General features: G+C 37.6%; 1 protein-coding gene across 2 annotated transcripts in view; it reads left to right on the top strand.

Annotated features, from left to right (window-relative positions):
* Window positions 1-20,970, top strand: part of UBAC2 (UBA domain containing 2) — an 87,328-nt gene extending 66,358 nt beyond the window's left edge. For both annotated transcript variants that reach the window (XM_053934816.1, XM_053934815.1), the window contains exons 7-9: window positions 3,228-3,473; window positions 16,677-16,796; window positions 20,100-20,970. In XM_053934816.1, coding sequence (XP_053790791.1) covers window positions 3,228-3,473; window positions 16,677-16,796; window positions 20,100-20,207 — 474 coding nt within the window. In that variant the 3' untranslated portion in view covers window positions 20,208-20,970. The remainder of the gene's footprint in view (window positions 1-3,227; window positions 3,474-16,676; window positions 16,797-20,099) is intronic.
* The last annotated feature ends 3,498 nt before the right edge of the window (window positions 20,971-24,468 follow it).

The following is a 24,468-nucleotide window of genomic DNA, read 5'->3' as shown; positions in this document are numbered from 1 at the left end:
AAATTAAGATGCACCTTATGTTGCTAGCCACAAATTCTCCATTTTAACAGTGTGAACATAACCACAACGTCTTTTTGTGGTGACTTTTGGCGAGTAAAATACAGTGGAGGCTCCTCTGTTTGGGGGAAGTAGCCCTTTAATCTGATGTACAGTGCTGAAGTTGGAATATATTGAGGTCATTTTATTTTCATTGAATAAACAATGTTGCTTTATGTTCTTAAACACTAGACATTCACTCAATGTCAGTAACAAAAACAGTGTAAAAAGTTGCTTTATACTTTGTCAAAGCTCATGATTTTTAAAATGATATCAATTAGGTTCTGCATATGAACCAGCTATAGAGGAAGTTCTTTGGAAATACTTGACATTAAGATGAGAGTATGACACTGAGCCAGACTGAATCACAAGACCTTTTTTAACTACAAATGTCTCCATTCTCAGTTTATTGGAAATACAGAAATGGCTATCTCGTCCTCACTAGTTGAAACTTACTGAAAATTGGTTATAACTGACCACAGCATTTTAAAGTTTCTTATACTTCCATATAATAGCTCTTCATTTTAGCATGTCCATAAACTTTTAGCCTTATAAAACCTTTTTCTTCTGGTTAAGTGCTCTGGAATGACTTGCTCTCTGCAACTACCTAAAAGGAGATTGTGATGAGGTGAGGGTCAATCTCTTTTTCCAAGTAAGATAAATGGAAATATCCTTGGAAGGTTTAGATTGAATATTAGGAAAAATTATTCACCAAAAAGTTCATCCAGCACTGGAACAGGCTGCCCAGGGCAGAAAGAGGTTGAGTCACTATCTCTATAGGCGTTTAAAAGACATGTAGATGTGGCAGTTAAATACATGGTGGACTTGGCAGTAGTGGGTTAACAATTGGACTTGATGATCTTAAAGGCCTTTTCCAAGCTATATCATTATTGATAAATAATGATTCTGTTTGTGGTTGGTATGTTCAGACACGTGCCAAGATTTGTCATATATTCAGGGAGATGTAGATTTTCCTATCACCACTTCCTTTGTTTTGTTCTTGTGACTTTTTGAACCTGTTCAAGATTTTTGAAAACATTAGACCTTTTCAAAGGTGGCAAGAGAGAGCAGAGATCAGTATTTAGGAGGGCCATTTGAATGAAGTGAAGGAATGTTGGTGTGATGTTGGACAAAGTATTTTGAGTGGGACTTCTTTCTCTGCCTAGTTAACACCTGTACAATCAGGTGTGCAGAATCCCTGGAATGAAAGAGGGGTCCTGGCTCCATAGCCTAATGATACTACCTATACCTACACCTAGCAAGGTTGAAGGAAGGGAGATAATCTGTATGTTCTGGTGCTGCTTGTGCATTTTGCATTGAAGAAAACATCAGATTAAATGTCTATGTAATACTTGCAATCTGGTTCAGTAATTCTCGCTCCCCAAAAACTGCTTTCTCTGTTGCTGTGCAATCTAGGTTTTCTTGAGTGAGTGGCCTATCTACCTAACACCCTCAGAATTAAGGGGTTTGCTTCTGGGGGACCTTCTTGCTAGGCAGACACCTCAAGCAGTACATACTAAAAACAGGTGAATTGCAGAAGTGATACAAATTTTCTTCCTCTTGTTCCTTGGTGATTATAGTTACACCTTAGTTTCCAGTTGATGTGCACAGTTTTAGTCATGAGTTTACAGTCATCTGGAACAGTTTCACTAGAGCTGAGGAAAGGATCTCTGAGATCAGGAAAAAGCTGTTACAGTGCCCTGTCCAGTTAGGACCTTCCTTTGAATACAGAAAATATTAATTAAGGCAGTCTTCAGTCTGATGTGATTATGGCCTTTATAGTATTTACCTCCTTTCTCATAGCATGACTGAAAGACTGAAGAGGTTAAGAGTAGTTTAAAACTGTTCTTTCTCATCTTAGAATGACAGCCCATACTTGGGCTGTCAAGCAACCAACAGCTTGGGCTGTAAATCCAACCATGAGTCATAAAATGAAAGTAGAATAAAACAAAAATCATTGTTTCCAAAAGCAGAATGTGTTTTTGCTAAAAGTCTCACTACCTCATTGGATATTTAACAATAATCTTGTTAATAATCTGAAAAATATCCCCCCTCCTAAAGAATGTTGTTTTTTCCTATACTGTCTCCCTTTGTATAATCAGCAATGTATTTCATATCTTTATACAAATGTCAGTGAGATACAACAAATAGCCCCAAATAAATAAATAAATAGATACATTAGATGCAGAGTTTCTACATTGCTTTTAGCATAATTTCATTTCTGGGGTATGTTTACAGAATTGTTGAGATTCACATCTCTTCCTGTTCATTTCACTCTGCTGTGATAGCATATTTCTTGTGGCATAACAGACAATAGAGAGTCACGAATGCTGAAATGTGGCATAAAGCAGAATGCAGATGGGACCGCTTGGGGCTCAAGTGCTGTGATTTCACAATGGCATTCAAAATAATGGCTGAGTGATGACTGTAATTCCATTTATGGGGCTCATGATTTCTCTTTTTCTCCTGCAGAATCCAAAACTAAATAAAGCCCTAATGCAAGCATGAACACAGAGAATGTGTTTTTTTCTTATGGGCAGGAGAAGGGCCTCTCAAAAACTGACTTTCTCAGTATCACAGTTTTTAATGTATTGGTTTTCAAATGGTTTTTTTCCCTCCTGTAAGGCAGGTGGGCTTCTTTTGGAATGAGTGTGTGCATAGTCTTAGAATTAACTTCAGTTCTGCTGGTTTGCTTTTAACTTTACTAGAAGGAGAGATTCAGGTGGTGGGGACAGGAAGTTTTAAGGGGGGTTGGTTTTTTTTTTTTGAAGGGGTGTGTAGGGTGCTTCAGCATCCTCAAGAACTGTCTTAATCTTCTCAGGTCAGCGTGCAGCATACCCTGACTAGCTCTTTTACTAGAAATTAAAATTTTATTTTAATTTTGACCAATTTTAGAAAAGGTCACTTGGCCTGGGCTCAGATTCCAAAACAAACAAAAAGCCCCTTGCAGCTTTATGAGTCACAGGCAATGCACCACACAGATTTTAAAAAGCAATTTGTAGTTGTAGGGAATTAAAGAAATCCCCTTTTTGTTCTCTGATTCTTGACTGAGAACTATGAGTAAATACAGTAAAAGTGCTTTGAAAACCAGAAAGACCAACTGTTACCTGCAGCCAAATTCAAAGTAAATGTGGTGTACTTAAGTTTTTTGGTTTTCAGGGTTTTTTAAACATTTTTGTTTTTGATTTTAGATTTCTGGGATTTGCTACAATAGCAGTATCTTAAAAGTTCATCAAATTCTTTGTGTACCCAGATGGGTAGCAAAGATATTTTCTTGGACTCTTGAACCAGTCTTCTCATCTGTGGAACCAACGAATGAAGTTCGAGTGGGAATGGGAGCAACAGTTGACATCCAGAGGCAGCAGAGAATGGAGTTACTGGATCGTCAAATCATGATGTCTCAGGTTGCCCAAATGAGGCGGCAAAGACAGCAGCAGGTATTGCTATGCATTCTTTAAGGATTACATAAGAAATATATATTTTTTTAGTTCGTAGATCTTGGATTGTTCCTGTTTCTTAAAAGTCATGCATTTTTAAATTTTTCTCCATCAGTCTTTCATACACTGTTGTACTGCTGATAGCCATTTAAGTGGTTTGTATAGCTTAGTTAAAACTGCTTCACAAGATGTGAGAAGGATGTCAATCTTGTGGGGATCTTGTGGTACTCCAGGCATTCTGTCACAAAAAATGAGGCTGAAAGGTAAAGTGATTGCTTCTTGGTGGTCTTTAATGAAAGCCATTGTGTAAAGTTAGGAAGTCAAAATGCTTCTCACTCTTCTGTCTATCTGTCTGGTTAGCAGCCTTTTCAGAGAGGTTGAAAATTTTCTATGAAATTCCTTTGTTTGTGGATGTATGTGTTGTTTCTTAAGGGCAGAAATTAAATTCTCTAACTTACAGAGGTAAACCACAAGTGACTTTCTATTTGCCATGTTTAATCCTCTTGGTTTATTTCCTTACTGAACAGAGTAGCAAAGTTTTTTTATTTTCTCTGTTTTATACAAACCAACAAATCCAGATATTCTCAGACTTGGTGTTGTAGGGTAGCAGAACAAGGCAGGTGGTGTCTCAATTCCTGTGTCTTAGATGTGTTCACTATCTTCAGTGAGTTTTCTTTGCCTGAAACACAGCTCTGTACTGATACATGAGATCTTCTTGTGTTGGGGGTGGTGTAGTGCAAACAGATATAGTTGTGTTAATGCATTCCCAGAATTAGAGGTATGATGGCATAAAGCTTTGGCCTTTTTGATACTGGAGTATGAATCTTTGTTTCCAGTACCTGATAACACAATTCTGTTTTTCTTGTTTCCTTAACATTTCAATATGATGAAATTATTCCTCAAGCAGAAACTTCTAATCTATTTTTCTCCATTCCTATTAAAATGCTAATCAGTTTTAACATAAGAACTGAACTAGAAATTACTCAATTCTTGAATGTTGCCATTGTAATAGAAAATGAATTGAAAGTTCAATTCATAAGTTGGGCTACAAGCAGTTGTGAGGAGTGCAGCCAGGTTTCTTCAGATGTGAGAATGAAGCCACTTCCAGTTAGGAAGGACAGTCTTTCTAATATCTCTGTAATTACAAAAAGTGGTAAATAAGTTCAGAATGGTAAATGATAAAAGAGCTGTTGATAACATTTTCTTCTCATCTTGTCCTTTCCCTAGGCTGTGAACAATGAAAGTGGAAAAATGTCTTTTCATGTTTGACTTCAAATAGAATTCTTTAAAAAGGTGGAGGGGTTTGACTAAAATGCAGGAACACTGTTTGAACATCAGTAAGATGCTTCCCTTTACAAGTTGCTGAAACACTTTCAAGTTACCTTCATGTTTAGCCTTTAACTTGAGCAGAGCATTTATTTAACTGGTAGTGCTAATCTGTGAAACCCGTGATCAGAAGGCCATTGGATCAATGTATGAATGTTCCACAGAGGCTCTTCAGAAAAGGTGTGTCATGAAAGCTTTTGACCCACCCATGGTGTTTTTTAATGACTCACTCACAGAATTTACTGGTCATCAGCTAAATCGGAAAAAGCATCACTCACAAATGTTGCTGTGTAGTGGTAAAAATGAAAAACAGACTATTTTCAATCTCAAAATAATATTTGAAAAGTTGAAAACCATTTTCTGGATTGGTGTATTTGGGCAGTTATTTTGCCTTTAAAAATTTGGCAAGGTGTAATTTGAAGACAGTAGAGTGGAACAGATCATGCTGCAGATGAAAGGAATTTAGATGATAATTTTACCTGTGGGAGTGAAGCTATAAAGAATGCAGATCAGTTTCTTAGACAGTTTTTTTTTTTTTTTAATTGAAAATAATAAAAGCTGTGAAGTACATGTCAGCCATCAGATCTGGCTTTGAATTATATTCTGGGTAAATGTTGTTTGGATTTCTGAAGTCCTGATATGCTGTCTGTAGGTAGAGTGCCATAGGTGAGATAAATTAACATTTTCTCTTACACTTTCTGCTTTGCTTGGTGAGGGAAGTGAACTTTAACTTTCTTCTCTATGCCATTGTGCAACAATTTTGTTCAGCTACCCCTTGAGAAGGTGCTCTGCTCATTCCTCCCACTCCTTTACTCTTCAGCTCATCTATCTGAGAAATGAGACAATGCAGTTTCCCAGAATGTCGGTAGCATTATGGAAGGAGATCAGTGCTTCTAATTGGGGCTCCATTGTCTGGGCAATGTTGGCAGCCTCTCATAAGGGAGACCCCTCTCTTAAATAGATGCTTTTTGTAGTAAGTTTATTCTTTCGAGTCTTCACAAGACATTCTGAAGAACATGAGCTTGACAGGTTATGCAAACCAACATAAAAAAATTAAATTAAAAAAAAAATTAAAAAGGGGGGGGAGGGAAGAAATTGGGAGGAAAGCCTTTCTCAAAAGTTGTTTTTAGTATACCTCTATGATACTGAGATGTAAATAATTCTTTTTTTTTTCCTTGCTGTTCACTAAGCCCTTTTATCCAAAGCAGAATTCACTCTGGATGCTTTCTACAAAAAATAAAAAGCAAGGAACAATCACCCCAGAATTTCTTTGCTGGCAATTCTTTGAGCTTTACTTTTCCCAGCCTTTTACTAGCTGAAATCTTCTAGTCTGGAGGAACCTGAAGCATGGAACTGTGTGTGAGTACTGGGTTGTCAAACACCCTTGACTTCAATGAGTTGATTGAGCATGTGGTAGAATTTGAAAATAAACCCACCAAGTTTGTTATTTGATGTACCTCACTGTAGTTCTTAAATATTCAGTGGTCATGGTGTCTGAATATGTTGCTAGAAACTGTTATGCTGGTAGTTTCTCAGGGGAGTGTGGTTAAATGGTGACTGGTTTTGTGTTGGTTTCTAGTTGCTGTGGATACAGCCCTTAAACACATGGTAGTGTTCATCTAGAAAACTTTCTACATCTTACTGTGTTCTTTATTTACTCTTCTGCATATTGCTGAGAAATTACGATCTTGTCTAAATTAATTACTTAGCACCACCTATATTCACCTTTAAATGCAGTAGAATAAAATGTATGCCATATGTATTTATTCCCTAAAAATATCAGCTTGCCATTTTGTTGCTGCTTTTTAAACTTCACTTTTGTAGTTATTTTCTTTCACACTCTTTTATCTCTCCTATTTTGTAAATAGTTTGTCCTGTTTTTCTTTTTTTCCCATTATCTGATCTTCTGTTCCCCTCCATATCACTGTCACATTTTCATTCCCCACTGTGCCATTTTCCTCCCACATTTTTGTCACCTCTTCACCTTCATCTCTCTTGTTTTCCATACTTTGTATTTGCTCCTATATAAAATGCTTCTTCACTTTGGGGGAAGTCCTCTCCTGTCATGTCTGACCACCAGTAATAATTTGCTATTTTATCCTTTTGCTACTGTAATACTGATAAAAGTTTGGTCTTCCTCTCCTGATATTTATATTTCTAGATCTCTTTATTTCTCAGCATTTTTGTAAAGTTTATCTTTCTGTAACCCAAATAAAACCCTGGTGGGAAAAGGGAAGCAACTGCAGCATCTGTGCACCAGTGTGGGTATCAGGGTGTCAACTTGACTTTCACTTCCCATTGAGAATTGTGGAGGGAGGCTGGCAGAGAGCCAGATTGTGAATAGCTAGGGAAGATTCCGTGCCTAGGTGGTATTGGCTGCTCTGATGTCACTACAGACTGTTATCTGGAAGGTGGTGGAAGGTTGTATAAAGGTGGGAAGCACCATCTGTTGGCATTAAATACAGCTTCTTGGAGCACTGCTCGCTGTGCCCATTCAGGATGGGCAGTGTATCAACCTCAGTCCCTTCATCTTGAAAGAATGGGGTTTGTATCTGCAAAGCATTTTTGCTGAGCATGTTAAGGACATCATATTGCCTTCTTCTTGGATTCTCTTAAGTGTCTTGGATCAGGGAAGAGCTTCACCAGGTTGCTCCAGACTGTAACAAGCCTACAGTCATATATGAAAATCTTAATTACACTACCTCTCTTTCTACCCTGTTGGCCACTTCAAGCTTATGTTGTCTTTCCCCTCCTGTCTTTTTGTTCTTCTCTTCCAGCTGCCATTAATTTTCACTGAGGCCAGAATCTCCTAAGATTCATACCACATGGTATCTCATATGTATATCCCATCTTCATCATATATGAGATTCTTCTGCTTGCAAAGTCCAGACTTCTATAACAAAGGGACATCCTCTAATTGTTCATTCATTAGATATCTTTCTCCTGGGACACAGGAGAGATGTTCTGTGGGTAGGCAAACTGAGTGTCTTTATTATTATGGGGAGCCTCATATCCTGAGCAATTTGCAAGTTTCATATTTTGTCAACTAAGGACTGTCTGTCTAGATTGGTAAATTACCTTCTGGTTATATCTAAGCAATAAACTCCTGACCTTGGAAAAAATAGATTAATGGAGCAGAGGTTTCCCTGGCTCAAGAATTCTTTCTCAGGAATGTTATCCTCATTCATGATGGTAGAAAAGAAGTCCCCCAGTGAATATACTCCCAGACAGCCCAATTCTGCTTTTTCAAAGTGAAGAGCTAGACCTGGGAATATTTTTTAGCTCTCCTACTGGTACTGAGGTGGCACTTCACTGAAGTTTTCTTGAATAATTTCACAAGTTTGAGGACCAACAAGAAGTCTTTCAAACAGATATTTTGAACCATGAAGACCTTCTGCAACCTTTATACACTGCCAAGTCCACAAAACCCCTTGCTCTCACAGCCAGGACTTTGGATGGAAGCAGTTTTTCCGTTTTGTTCCACAAATTTATGTATCATTGCCAGGAAGGAAACTACCTGACTGCTTTACCTGAATAAATGGGTGAGACTTTCAGCCAAGTGTCTTTTTTTTAATTGGATTTCCATTCCAATCACTCTGTGTTACTAAGGCTTCTTTGGGATTTTGTGACATATTTGAATAGAAACTGCCTTTAGCAACACTTCCATAAACTCCAAATATGTAGGGTACCAATAGGATAAAAAAGCTTTTGTGCCTAGACTCCTGGGATATGTGTGCACAGGATTTGACATCATATTTTTAAAGAATTGTGTTAACCAGTGAGTGATTTACAGATTCATTTCAGCCCATGAATGAAGCTTGTATGCTGCAGCAGTAATGACTGTGGCTAAATTTAGACTCAGTGTTCCATCACTCTTCCCTTCCTCTGCATGCCAATGTACACGTGTGGACACATTTTGAAATAACAGCTTCCATTTTTGTAGAGAAAACAATATATTTTCCTTCAGGCCTGTGTTTCTTAAACTCATCCTTTGCTTTTTTGCACTCTTCTGGAATTTTCAAGCCTTGGTTATTCTCTGTAGTTGTTAAAAACTATTTTCTTTGTGTTGAAAATAAACTTGGATTTATATCAAGAGTTTATTTGGTGTAAAAACTGCATATGCTGCCGATGTTGGCATTCCTGATCTCTGGTTTTTAACTGTTTCATTTCAATAATGTATTTGAGCGACTGATAACCCATTGCTATCTAAACATTCTGGATTATTTTGCTGTATGATTTCTTTCATGGCTTCTAGGTGTGAAATTTAAAATTTCACAGGTAATGAATTTCCAGGTAATGAACAATTCATTACTATTTCCTCTACAGACTGCCACAGAAACTTCAGATTTCTGTCTTTTTTATGGAAGTTGGCAATTCCACAAGCTGACAGAACTAGAGTCAGCAGACACTGGTACAACTAGAATAAGCTGAGTGTGTCTCATTAATAGCCAGCTGTCACAATCACAAGATTGAGTTTCTCTATCTCCTACTCATTGGTAGCACCCTGCTCATATATTGAACAATCCTTTTTTCTCTTGGACTGGAATTACGAAATTCTCTTTTGTTTTGACTCAGCTTTTGAGCCGTAGCCTTTGAATTTGGTTTAATATTTGTAATCATCTTTCTTAGAGAAGCAGCGATTGGACAACTTTATAAAGCAAAACACTGCTTATTTCAAAGCAAATAAATTGTTTGGGAAATAGAATATTTTATATAATATTCTCCTATGTGAGTAGTCTATATTCCCTTCCTCTGGCAATTTAACTAGAGGAAATTTCTTATAAAAAGCTTATGACATAACAAATCACCCCAGACATTTCCAGACTATTTAATTCACTGTTGTTGAATCAAGTTCTGTTTACAGAAGGCAGGATTTTTTTAGGTGTATCTGTCCCTTCATTTCTAATGAACATGGGGCAAATAAGGCATCTGTTTTGGGGGCAGTCAGTTACTGGATTCCAAGTCTGCTTCTACTGTCCTTCCAATCTGCACTTAGAGAGCCTTGACGGGCCATTTCTTCTTCTAGAGTGCCATTTTCCATAGTATGTAGTAAAAAAGAAGCCTGTGGTTCAGATAGTACCTGGTCCTCCTTAATACGTAGGGTTTCTGGTTTGAACTCTTGATACTCGCACATAACAACTGCGAGCTGGTTCCACACCTTGTTCCTTAACGTGCTGCTGTGGTGGCTTAAGCCCAGCCAGCAACTAAACACCACACAGCCACTCTCACCTCCCCCGCCACCCTGGTGGAGTAGCAAGGAGAATCAAAACTAGGTTGAGATAAGAACACTGTAATAATTGAAACAAAGTAAATTGTACTTGTAGTAGTAGTAGTAGTAGTAGTAGTAGTAGTAGTAGTAATAATAATAAAGTAATTTTTTTAAAAACCCACAAACATGTGCTGTGCAATAAATTGCTCACCACTGGCTGACAGAGGCCAGAGTCCATTCCTTAACCTGGATCAGTCCTCCTTTTGGTTAGCTCAAACAGTTTTAAATACTGGGCATGGTATTCTATGGTGTGGAATGTCCTTTTGTCCAATTCAGTTCACCTGTCCCAGCTATGTAGCCTTCCAGCCTTTTTTTGTGTACCTCCTCACTGTCAGAGCATGAGACACACAAAAAATAGTCCATGACTTAAGATAAATACAGCTTAGCTAACCCCCAAATATCAGTGTGTTACCACCATTATACTGAATCCAAAATACAGCACTACCAGCTACTGAGAAGAAATGAACTCTATCCCAGCTGAAATCAGGACAGATACCTTAAGAGATGCTGCGGGTGCAAAGTGTTGCATAGGACCCCTTGTATATTGACTTTGAGATGTTAATAAATGGAAGCTAATCCTGTTTGCAGCCTAAGACAGTACTTGAACCTTCACATCCCAGAATGGGATGCTGATCTGCTTTTTTCCCTATGTCATCACAAACTAGCCTTTTATATACTAAGGAATGTGCTTATGTAGTATTTTGGAGGATTTAGGTTTGAGTTTGCTTTGTGCCAAGAGTTTGTTATCTCAGCTTGTAAAATCCGAACAAATTTTAAAACTCTGATTTCTCACTTTGTTTCCAGTCTTTTCTTATTCCTTATTACTCTTTGAAAAGGTTTTTGCATAGGAGGTGAGTGAAGAATTATCTGTCTAATCATCATGCTTCAGTACCAGTTCAGTGTCACAAGTCCAGATCCAAAGAGCCATGGGGTAAGGATTAAAACTGACTCTGTTTTGTGCAAAATGTCTAAAACAGAAGTACAGTTATTTCCTCAAGTACAGACTCCATACTCATGCTGGTGGACCTGCCTTCAGCAGTTGGAACACTGGATACTCCCAGTGTCATGCCAGTACTGAAATCCCTTCCATTGTCTCTCAGGCAGCTTCAGAAGCCAGATTAAGGTGTTCCTTCTAGATTACAAAGGAAATAGCTGATCAGGCTTCAGAAAAGACCACATGTGGATTTCTGAACTTGTGTGACATATGAGCTCCTCAGGGACAATGCAGGCATCAAAGTTCAGGATGCAGAAACTAAGAGCTGGAGACAGAGCCTTTTGGCTGAATAGACTTGTCTGTAGGATAAGTTTCCAGGAAATTAGAATATCACTAGAAATTGCTGGAGTGCTTTACTTGGTGAAAAATTCTTTCTGTCGTTAAGAACAACACTTACAACATTAATACTGTTACGTTTCTACCCCTTTTAAAAGAGGGAAGTTATTAAAGTAAGAGGAAAACAAAACACACAAAAAAAAAGTCTCCCCAAACAACCAAAAACCAGAAGAGTTTTTTCCTCACAAATAGAGGCAGGCTAGACTTTGAGTAAGTGTAGTGGAAATTTCACCATTTTTCTCTCTTATGCAGTGTTTAGGGCATCAGATACCATGTCATCCAAGGCTATGCTTTTTGTTTGTTTGTTTATTTATATCATCAGTATGTGGACTTTGTAGTCAATACATTGTTGAAAAATTTATGCCAGAAAAGCAAGTCAATGTTTCTTGTTTTCAGTAAATTTTGTTACGAAGCTTTATATGAAAAAAAGTATGAGAGTATTTTGTCTTTATCAAGTAAAGGCTTCTATACAGAGTGGAATATTTTACAAATGTAACTTTAAAAGGTGAAATGCAAAGCAATTTCCTATTTTTTTTCTCACAGTGGTTGTTATGTTAAAAAAAGGTGAACAGGACATACCAGGAGGTCCTTCCTGTTTGTGCAAGTAGATGACAAGTTGGCATTAACCATCTGCAGGAGATAACATTATCAAAATATCTTAATCACATGTATCACTTTCAAGAGGATTTTTATAAAGCCTTTCATTTCTTCTGAAATTAATGTAATTAAAATATGTGATATCTGAAGACTACATAACTGGATATTTGTTAATTGTCCATAATGCAACACTTTCATTTGTGAAGCTTTGGATAAGAAGTGCTTTTACAAAATATGCCATGGCAGATATGTATGTAGGAAACAGGTTGAGCTGTTTTTCAAAACAGAGAAGATTATCTGAAAAGAAGTGGCTTAACAAGATTTTAGCAGGCTGTACAATCAGAGACATTTGCTAGCTCTAGATATTTCTTCCTTATTCTGTAGGAAAGGAGGATACTTCTTTCTTGTAAACAGAATTGGCCCAGGCACCACTGAAAGAAAAAACAACAACCCAAATTGAAAAAACAAACAAACAGAAAACTAACCAAAAAAAAAAAAACCCAACAAAATCAAGGATGTGACTTCAGAAGGCACAACTTCTGTATGTAAAGCCTTGGCAGCTATCCAGGAGTAAATAATCAATATGGCATTTCCTTAAAACCTTTTCTGTAATGAAGAGCTGCTCTTTTCCCCATTTCTTTAGTTCACTCCATTTATAAATCTCATTCTTTGGTCATCTAAACTTGTGACGAGTTTGTTGTCTTCCTGTAACGGAAGTTCCAACATTACCAGTGTTCTTCTAATCCATTTCCAATAGTGATTTATTAGAGACCAGTAAAATTACTTCCTTAGTATGTTTGTGTCCCATCAGGCAGTAACAAAGAACTTAAAATCAGCTGATTCACCCCGTCTGTGCTGCTTAAACTAAAGGAAACTTCTACTTTTTCTAAAAAATTATAGCATAGTATTAAAGGAGGAAGAAAGGCTTATGGGCCTCTCTTAGGTTTCTCTTGTCACCCTTCTAGTCAAATAATTAATGAAGCAGTGCTTTTGTCAAATCTTTTTCCTGATGACATGTCAAAGTCTGTGTTGTGAACAGAGACAAGGGCCCAGGCGCCAAATTGTGCACAGCATTTTTATGAATCATAGTCTAGAATTTTTCCATGCTCCTCATTCTCCAGCAGTACACCTGCACCAGCTGCTCCCCGACACCAAAGATCAGGACCAAGAACAATACTGCCTGAGATGATCTCAGTGCAAGATAGCCCAAGTCTATCAGCTGTTGAATCTAGCTCTGGATGCAAGAGGTTTAAGGCATCCTCCTTACGTAGTGCTGGCTCATGTTGTCTCAGCCCCCGAACCATGTAGTGTTGAACTTAATTCTTACTATAACAAACTGCCATCCGGAATCACAGAACTGCCTGGATTTCACTAAATGGATTAGACTGGCACACACTTGTCACTGAAAGTGCTGCTAAGGAAAGCGAGTTACACGGTGGACCCTGGAGCATCCCCACTGCTTATTGGTTTTTGAACAGTTTTGAATAGTAACAGAGAGCTTTGTTATCTAAGACAAGGCTTCTGTGGAGAGTGAGGAGATTGATGTGAGCTCCTCTGTGCTGTTGGGTGCTGGTGCTGAGGGTCAAGTATGTTGTGAAATGCTTAAATATGGTTTGCTGATTTCCCAGGAGGGAGTCTCAGATTGTTTAGAAGCTTCACTTACATAAATTAATCATACTGGATATCTTCATGTGAAATCTTCTTGACTTCTCACAAGTAAGTCTGGTGGCACAGTGTAAAACCACTGCACTACAGAAATTATCATGAAATTATGAAGGGGAGGTCTGCAAAATAATTTCTGTAAGGCAAGAATGAATATTGATTTGGAAATCTTCTTCTGTGCATTTTTTAAACTGGAATTTGTGATGTTAAGACATTATTTGGTGCTTGGTATGGCTCAATTTAAAACAGATCTTCATGTTTCTGCTATGATAGTTAAGGTTGTCTGAAGGTCTTTGCACAGTCACCATCTATACTGTAAATCCATAGCCTTGATCTCCGTCTTCTGTGGATTTAAGACATTAGCTGCACTTCCCAGTTTTCCCTTTCCTTTATGAGACTGACCACATTACCAGTTCCATAGTTCCTGCTGCAGTTCCTTGAATCCCTGCTCTTTTGAGCCTGACCTTGTGGATGTGTGTCATCTAATTAGAAGCAAGACTGTGAAGGGAAACTATTTTCTTTCAGTTAAGATAAAGAATCCTAATGCACCCAGTTTTGGTGAAGTTTAAAATACTACGCAGATGAGAAGTGCACCACAATGTCGGGATTAATCCTAACCATCAGTGTTCACAGACCATTAAATGTTGGATATTTTCCTCTCATTAATATAGTTAAGAACTGATACATTATGTTTACCACAGTTTCCAAAGGTAATTGAAATACTCAATTTTTATCTAATTTGTCTAGTCTCTTTTCTCTGGGAAGGGATCTTCATGTGAAACTCTTTTGAATGCTTCAGTCAACATCTGTAATTTATTAAGGTATCTGCTGTAAACCTTCAAAACTAAATAGTTATATTTGTAAGGAAATGGCAGTTCTCATTGAAAATAATGAATTCTGTGTATATTAATGCAAACTGTATTGTAAGCTTAAGATAAGGAAGTAGACAAGTCTGTAGTGTTAGGTAAGAGAGCACAGGACAGAGAGGATGCAAAACCAAACTGGAATAGGCAGCTCAGTATTGAAGCTCAGGGCACTGCTGGAAAGATACGTTTATTTTGGTCTTCAGATACACTGAGATAAAGGTAAATTAATGTATATTGCAGATTTTGTATTTGCTATATATTATTGTGTATGACTTACGGTGCCTCAAAGGAATGTGTCATAGTCCAGTTAGTATTTTTACCAATTCAGTGTGAATGACTTGTGGCAGCATTACTTTCTTCTCCTCAAGTCATCTCTAAATAGTAAAAACAGGTAAAGCAGCATTAGTGCAGTGCTCTCACTGAACTGTAGAGCTTAGTAGACTGTGAGAAATTCAAAGTTCAAATGTAACGTAATTCTGAGTTTTGGGAAATTATAATTGGGGAAGTACAGAATGCGATTCCCCAAGACCACAAGGTAGTGCAGTAGTGTCAGTAGAAGATCTGATCCCTCTTTCTCTTTAGGCTTATGCTCCAAACCAGTTCTCCTTTTTACTACACTGTGCTGTTTGACTAACATGAGACTTACACAGAATCCTTTGATCAAAATGCCATGAATGTTAAGCAAGTATTTTATGGGAAATGTAGACGCATACTTTTTAAAATTCAAATTCACTAACAATGCAATATATGTCTTGAAAACGGGAGATTTTACATCTTCACATGTACTCTAGTATAGAAGGGACTAGAATATTTCTCAAGCTGATGTTTCAAGCTTCATGACTCTTCAAATGCTTTTTTTAAGTGTGCCATTGTACTGCCCCCTGTGGTGTCTGGGCTGGTTCGGTCTCTTCTGGACAGAACGGAAGGAAACAAAGGAAAGGGCAGGAATGCTAAATATTCTTTTTTTTTTTTTTTTTTTTGGTGAGCACATTTAGCTGTTGCTGATCTGATTGAGCAGAGGGTATTTAATGCTCTAAGGGAACATAAAGGCAGGAAGAGCAATCTGAGAGAAGAAAAGAGAAAACTCTTGTAAGAGGAAGGCCTTCTGAGAAACAACGTTACTGAACTAAAATAGAGCAACTAGAGGAAGGAAGGCCATGTCCCATATATACAGAAAGGGAGGGGGATCTTCTCCATAGTAACAGGGAGAGCAGGGGAGGAGGAAAAGGACAACACAGACTGACAGACTGCAAAAGATGTCTCAACTATAGAAAATACAGAGTGGGGTTTACTCTTATCTGCTCACAAGATCTATGGGCTTTGTGTGATACAAAATCCCTTCCAAAATGTCCATTTAAGCTAATGAAATGAGGATTCATTATTTCTGGACAATTATAAAGCTTATATTTTAGTATTTCTTCTTTATGTTCCAAATATCTTACTATTACAAGAGTTGAAGCTTGGATGTTAAGATGAAGTTTCAGTTCTGTGACTTGCACCATGCCTATGTTACTGCTGTGTATTTGCATTATTACTATGTAGTTACATGATGTTTTGGCACTGGAACATGGCCACAATATTTCATACATGGAAGTGAGGTAAATGTGGTGGGTCTGCAAGTCACACCGGTGTCACAGAAGTAGTCACTTGCATGGAAGTCCCAGGTGTCCTGAAGGTTGGGTTTATTCTGAGTTTCCTGATGTGATTTTACTGATGCACTGAGAAACCCCTTTTGCTTTTTTCCCCTCACTTATTTCTTGCACTCTTTTTCCCTCGTTAACTTCAGCTGCAATTTTGTGAAGTATTGCAGGACCTGCTGTTGCACCTCTTGCCAGGCGAACCCCTGTTAGTAAAGACATCTGTCTTTCAACTTCAGAAACCTAGGACTGTACTAAACCAGATCTATCCCAATGGATTTGAAACATCCTTTCCTCCTTCTGTTAGCACTTTTCCTTAGTTTGCAGTGATTACTTCAATTAACAAGTAAAGAAGTAACCAGTCCAATTTTTGCTTCATAGGAGACTACAGCAGTTTTTGTTGTTTAAAATAAAGTACTTAAACATCTACTTTCATGTAATGTGGTATGGATGATCTTTTTGTTTAAAACATTTGTAGTTCTTTTTGCAAAGACTGACAGTAGTGTCTGCTTTCAGGGTGGGATGATTAACTGGAATAGACTGTTTCCTCCTTTACGTCATAGACATAATGCAAATTATCAAGATCACCCATCTGAACAAGGCATACCTCCACCTACTGAGGTTTCTGAAGAGCAGGTAAACATTTTGTATTTTAAAATAGCATTTTAAATGGTTAGGAATTAATCTCTACTATTTTTTTGTCATCTGTTTACACAGTTTCTCTAATGGTTTCTATAGCAGCAAAAATGAGAATATAAGGTAATGGTCGCAATACAGAGACAGCATATTGTCATTACAATCCAAACCAGAGTTACAGAGCTACTTGGGAGTTTTACTTTTATGTGTTACTGCTTGTATTTTGTATTTAAATATGTTGATGGTTTCAGTAGTGGAAACTATTCAAATCTGATAAAATAAATGTTTCAAAGAAGGAAGAATGATAAATAAATTTCATTATTTGTCATGTAGAAATCATCTTCACTGAAGTCTCCAGCTTAAGTTTCCAATTCAGTCATTTTGGGTTTTTTTAATAAAAATGTTATGCCAGCTCTGGACTGTAAAACACACTTGGGCTAAAACTTGGATGTTTCCTTCAATAATGTGGTCGACTAATTCCTTATACTGATACCACATAGAAGTTTATGTCCTTTCTATCAAGTATAGATTTAGACTTCTAGACTTTTTTTTTGATTGTTTTATTCTCAAAAGAGATGATTATTTACTCAGAAATTTAAGAATTTAAGATTAGTCTATTCCTGCATTCAGGATTGATTGCATGCAGTCAAGTTCTCCAGGCTGTAGCCTACCTGCAGTTAGCTGTATTGGCCATTTTATAGTTTAAGGTCTCTGCTACCCTCGAACAAAATTAGGTTTCTTTCCTTTTCTTCTTTTTTATAAGGAGATAAGTCAACACTTGGTAGCAGCAATGTCATTTTTAGTTTAAACTGAGCTTCTCTCAAACAGAAGTCTTTTCTATGATCTGATTTCTAGCTTTGACTGGATGTTAGATTGTGTTCAAAATGTTCAAAATTTTTAACTGTACTTCTGACTGCAAACTTCTTGGGCTACATCTAGAAAGGGTGGGGGGAAACCCAACAAAAAAAAAACTCCCAAAAAAATCAACAAAACCCCAACTAACAAACAAAAAGAAAATAATAATAAAAACTGCACATCAAAAAGCACATTCTGAGACAAAGCCCAGAAACCTGGTTTTGGCTGTCCTGAAAGCCTACTCAGTGCCAGTATGGGATGGACCAAAAGCTTTCCCTGCTGGGTTGGCTTTCTTCTTTAATTATTGGCAAATTCTGCTTATGGAGACTTCTATTTCTGGGCCAAAACTAATGAAATAGTTGCTAGTCTGGATTCTTACCCAAGGCTCAGATTTATGAAAGCAATATATACTTATATTTTCTGATGCATTAAGGATGTAGGGCTTACTTGATTGCTGTCATTTGCAAGGCTCTCTGGTTATCCTGCAAAGAACTCATTAAAGCACCTTTGGTTTTTCAAGACTGTACTAATAATGACACAAGTTGTCTTAAAATGGCAGAAATGCAAGGGTTTCATCCGTTCATCACATTAAATTTTGTGAGCATTTGCAATGCTTGTGGTACAAAAAATCTCTGCATTTCTTGTGGAGCTTTAGCACCTTTAGTTACTGTTGCCATTTATACACTGTTTCCTGGAGCTGGATTCTTTTCCTGTGGTTAAAATATGCTCAGATGAAAAGAGGCTTTTGTTATTACTATTCCCTGTGGTGCTTGATGAATATTTCTACAAATAGTAATGTTGCAATTCCATCCACCATTTCTTAAAGTTAGAATTCATGGCAACTGGAATAAAAACTTTACTTCTGAAGTATGTTTCTGTGGTTAGCTTTTATTGCACTGCCTGCCCTTTTTCTCATAAAAAACCCCACAATCTTAGATGAAAAATAAGAGTTACAGGTTACAAAATTGAGTTTGGACTTAAATTGTTGTTGCAGAAGTGTCAAAAGTAACAATTCATCTCTCTCCCTACAAGAAGGTGAAAAAACGTGCAGTGGATTGTAAGGTTGGTGTTCTGACATCCAAGGTAGCTGTTCTCAAATGTGTTGTGGTGGTGTATTTATATTAAGAAAAGGAGGACCTGTGCTTCTGGGCAAACTTGGCACTTGTATATTTCTCAGTAAGTCACCAAAGCAGAGATGACTAAAAATACTGAAAGTTCTGGAGGTGTCTTAGAGGAAAGAAAAGCTGCTTTTGGTGGCAACTTTCTTTTAAAAATACTTTCAGTGCTAGTGCTGCACATTGGTCTTGCACCCTGGGAAAATTCCTCTCAAGCTGTGTACAGCCTCTTCTGCGTTCCTGCTTCACTCTGCTGCTGCAGGCTCACTGCAAGCAGAGGAGGAGGAGTAGCAGTAGCAGTAGCTCTCTGACAGCTTCTGTAGCCCAGGACTTCCAGGTTCAGGAGTTGTGGTGTCTGGTCTTGCTTCCCTTTGAAGCAGGATGAGGAATGATTTATGCTGCCAGCAGCCACAGTTACTTTTACATGCCATTCTCTGCCCTCCCGCACCTTGTTTTTCCACTTCTGGAAGATTAATTATAAAAGTAAATGAGTTATATTGTGACTTTCAGTCATACCAAAGTGAGACTTATAGATTTTAAATGTACTTTAAATTTGTATTTAACCATAAATTAAATTTGCATAGTCTTTTTACACATCGTGCTTTTAATATCTGTTAACACAGAGCACAAAGATTAGGTGTCAAGTACGTGATATTATAAAGAGGGCTGGTCAAGTGCTTATTGGTTTAACAAAATCACTATCTTAATGTGCCCTTTTCCATGTTTTTCTTCCATCAGGTGTCATTGATTTTTGCTTTGCAGAGGTTTTTGGCAAAAAAATAGCTTTTTTGAGTATATGTAGAAGCCCTCCAAGAATTTTACTAAACTAATTAAAGTATTGTACTGCCTCTATGTTAGGACTAACTTTCAAAAAAGCTCAACACATGGAATGAATAGTTTTGAGAGTTTTTTTAATGCCCTCTGGAGAAGTAGATCTTCTGAAGGAGAAGAGCTGAATATTCATTCTGGATAGGTTTTCTCATCTGCTCTGTAATTCTGTGTTTTAGTCAGTGTTGGTTTCTTGAGATCCTGTTCTTGTTGAGAGCAGCAAGCCCCCAGGTCAGACTGTAATTTTCATGTGTGGTACCAGACTTTGGATTTTACTCTTCTTTCAAAACTGGACCAGCCAGGAAAATGCAGGTGTGGCATTTTCTGCAATCAGCTTTGAACTAAGTGGCGGAAAGTGGTCATCTCTGTGGCAAGGTTTTGAAGCACACTGTCCCAAACAGGTCTTTGATCAGTGGAAGAGTGATTTCCGACATTATTGACTAATGTGCACACAGTGTGAATAAAACTCTGGTTTTAAAGTGATGTTACTTCATTTCTTTTCCAGGTCGCACGACTTATGGAAATGGGGTTTTCCAGAGGAGATGCTCTAGAAGCTCTGAGGGCTTCAAATAATGACTTAAATGTAGCCACTAATTTTCTACTGCAGCATTGATGGTTTTGTGTGTGAAGGAACTTCACCCAACGGGTTTGTACATGCCTGGGAGAGGATCAAAGCCACCTGCTGGGCAAACTCACCAAGGTCAGCCAGCAAGAGCAAGAGAGACACGGCTCCACGTGATGGGTGACTCAGAGCGATGTTAAGAAACTATATGAACTGTTCCCAAGCCTTCGGATCACTTGGTGGTTTCTAGTCTGGTTATCCTCTTCAAATTAACTTTAGTTTCTACTTGTTATTGGATATCACCTAAATTTATTTTTAAATAAAATAGGTGGGTTTCTTCTTGTAAATCTTTGTTAGACATTATCAGACTTAATGACTAGGGAAAAAAAAGCTCCAGCAACTATAAGAGCTAGATTTACCTGTCAAGAAAAATCATATTTTCTTCATTTACAAGTCTAATTTCTCAAGCTTAAATGTTATTTTACAGTACTTGATTTTTTATTACAGTAATAAGAGGTTTGAAGATCACTTAATTTTCAACTCAATAAAGGGTTATGGGACTATTATGTCATTCTTTGCAAAGTTTTGTTAATGCCTGTAATATTTTATTTCTCAAATTTCTTTTTGAATAAAAGTTGTCATTCAGTACATCATAGACAGATAGGGTGAGAGAAAATTCATATGTGTATGGTGAGCTATGGCAAGAGACCTCTGTAAATTTGAATTTTTACAAACTGAGTGAATTGCTGTTGAAATACGGGTCATGAAGATACTCACTGGAAGCAATAAAGGTGAATCGAATGATGCAATAAGATCAGAAGTGGAATGATTGATGTGAATGACTTCCATGGCTAACTCAGACGTGACTTCTGTAACAATGGCTGTATGTAGTATCCTATGTGCTGCTTTCAGTTTTTTCAGCTGGCTACATACTGTCTTAAAAGAAAATTACAGAAAGCTAACTTTTCTACATAAAAGTCTAGTTTTCTAGTGTCAGAGATGAGGATGGCCCTGCATTTGCTGAATCCTCACTGTCTGGTCAACTTAGTGTTGACCACTGGAACATTCACATTAGGGGTGACCCAGGCTGGTGCAGGAGGCAAGAGGACAGATGTGCCAAGTTTGTGGCATGCCGGGTTTGAAGCTTAGATTGATTCCTCAGTCAGCTTGCTTGGCTTGACTCTCAGAAGTGCTCAGTATTAGCACCTTAGGAGTTGCAGGAGATGGAGTGCAGAGAGGGGAACATGTCTATAAAAGCAATCTGAAGGAATACAAGATTCCAAAGTGCAACTCCATGGAACCAGTCTACACAGGTATCTTACGCATTTCATGTGTGTTTCTGTCTGTACTTGTGTGTGTGCAGCGTGTGTATATGTGTCTGTTTATATACACACAGGCATATTTAATACATGCATACATTTAGAATAAGGTGTAGGTCGTAAGAAGTGTAACAGTGGCAATAACAGGTGTATAGGGGATGTTTTGGAAATCTAGATGAACACTCTGTACCACAGCACAGATCATTGCAGTCTCACTTGGTCTGGAAAGCATATCAGGAAATTGCCGGACAAGCTTTAGGGCGAGAGAGAGATAATTCTCTTTCCTTTTTAAATTGACTGATAAAACTGAAAAAAGTCCTTTGGGAATTCATGTCCTTATCTAGAAATTGCATCTAATTTATGCCGCTTTCAGCACATGACATAATTTTTAATTAAGTCAGTGTTCTGTATGTATTTCTTTGGTATTTTGCAGTGGGTTAAGTAAGGGGGTTTTGGAAAGACAGTGTGTTCTCTTGGGCTTTGATCAATCTCCTTCAGGGTTTGGCTTGTTTCTGTGATCATATTATTTAGGGAGGGTCTACTTTTTTAAAAAGGTTGAAAAGTTTTGTTTGTGTGAAGCTGAAGCTATGTGTGTGTAGACCACAGACACTTCTGTACCCAGGGAACTCTGGAAACCTGCTGTCTTGGAAAGCAAAGGATACATGTAAGAAAAAGAAGTCCTACCATAACGTGTATATGCAGACTACTTAAATGTTTTGAAACATACAGGTTTTTGAAACAGGTTTTAATTTTGAAACATACTGATTCTTCCTTCACAAATATTTTATCCAAAAATAGCAATAAAGACTGGTAAATTAATTCAGAAATCAAATTTTGTCTGTAGGAAATAAAATACCTATCCCAGAGTAAATAAACGTGCCCTTTTCAGACATTGCCCTGCTGTAGGAACAAGCAGAAAGAGTATTTGTTTCTTGGAATTTTAAAACATGTTGAGCAGCGTATGGGGTATGTAAGTGGATATTCTCCAAGACTAAATCCTTTCTCACTGTTGCCTGTACAGGGGGATTCAAATGTCATGATTGCCTGGAAAATCCCATTTTGCTGGGCATTCTGCAAAACATGGTTAAACCTAAGGGGTAAAATGCAGGTCTTGGTGATGTCAATTGAAAATTCTACTTGATTATGAGAAAAGTTTGTGTTTAAAATGCTTCCAGGGTTGTGCTTTCCAATTAAAAAAAAAAAAAAGTGGTAAAAGAAGAGTCTGAGATGCTGTTGAAAACGGTTCCTGTTTCATGCAAGAACCATACGTTAGAGCTGGAAAACAACTCAGTTTCCATTTGATGGTGAAATTCTCATGAACTGTTTCTGGGAATGTGAGGAACATGTTCTTCACAGCCTACGCCGGCTTTGTCTGATACAGTTTTGAATGTCTCATCACACAGTTTCTAATCTGTGTGTGACACAAGCCATATTTTTTGGGCAGCATGAAAAAGGCAGAATACTTTTTTACGTATTGGATTTCAAGTCCCTAGAAAATTGAGTCTAGTTCTAGTAAAGCCAAGATGTGATATTTTGAAATAAAAGTAGTTGCTGCTGTTAAAATTTCCCTACTAGACAGGGAATATAATCTTGTGAGACAGCACTGGAGTAACTTACTGGGGGACTTTCCTAGACAGGTATGTGACACTTTGAAATACACCCACAGTGAGGTTGATACTTGTGTAAATCTAACTGATAAGCCACCAGGCTCAGGTTCTCAAGCCTTAACTTTTTGCCAAGATGGAGATTGATTGGTCTCAACACCTACCAAAAACATTTTCCTCTCCCTCAAAACAAGCATTAAAGGCTGCCTGTTACTGAGCGAGCACAGGGACTGTTGCAGCTGGTTCACGCACCAGCCTGTGCTATCTAGCACTTACCAGTGCCTTTTGGAATATGTGGTGGAGAAAAGGTCTTGTTATTTTTGTCTGGAAGAGAAGAACAAGCCAGAAAAACTTACTGCAAGGCACTGGGCAAAGGACAAAGTTTCTTGCTCTCCTGTTTGTATGTATATGTATATATATGATTATATATATGCATATGTATGTGTGTATGCATGTGTATATATACAGAGAGTGAGTGAGAATATTTATGTATTGGTTCAATGAATTTAAGCGGAGCTAAGAGTTTGTTAAAAGAAAATTAAAAGTCTATATTCAAAGACCCCCCTCTCTCAAACGTGTGTATTTGGAGTATCTGTGCAATTGCAAAGGTACCAAGCTTTGGAAACACTCCAAACTACAATTCCCATGAGGAGAACTGCATCTGTTTGATAAATAAATGCATTATTTGAACTAATAGAGGGATTTGATACAAAAGTGCAATTAAATTCTTGTGTATTCTTCCACAAGAAAAACCTACGTGCGATTAGCTTTCTTTAACTGTGTGGCCACAGTAATCAGTTTTTAATATAAATGAGCATGTTTTGAACAAATGAATTGTTTTACTCGGAGATTCACATGAACCCACAAACACTGTATGTGTTTATATATATGCACACATACATACATACATACATACATATATATATATATATATATATGTAAAATGTGTGTGCATTTACTTAAAAAATACTGGTTTAATTTTCAGTAGGATTACATTCCTCCTGTTTCCATATATAAAGGGATTCTTTCACCACAGAAAGTCCACTCTGAAACAAAGAGGGTGTGTGCTTCCAGCAGTGTTTGGTGCAAATATGAGGTGAGACACCAGCAGTGGGAGCAGAGGAATGTTGAACTGGACAAATGGGTGTGACTGTTGAGAATCTCAACACATTGGTAGTTCAGCTGTCATTATTTGTTTTCCAAAGGAGACTTTCAAGAGGAAGGAGAAGTTAGTTTGACTCATTCCTTTATGTAGGGGGCTGCTTCTAAACCTGAATGGTTGCAGTGGGGAAAGCAGGAATATACATTAAAAGCGTGTGAAAAATTCCAGGATCATGGATGAAGTGAAAGCAGGATCTGACCTTTTGACTGAGGATAGGTAGGGACCAT

This window comes from Vidua chalybeata, chromosome 2 (genome assembly GCF_026979565.1).
Source record: "Vidua chalybeata isolate OUT-0048 chromosome 2, bVidCha1 merged haplotype, whole genome shotgun sequence".
NCBI lineage: Eukaryota > Metazoa > Chordata > Aves > Passeriformes > Viduidae > Vidua > Vidua chalybeata.
This window is presented reverse-complemented; position numbering and strand designations above follow the sequence as displayed.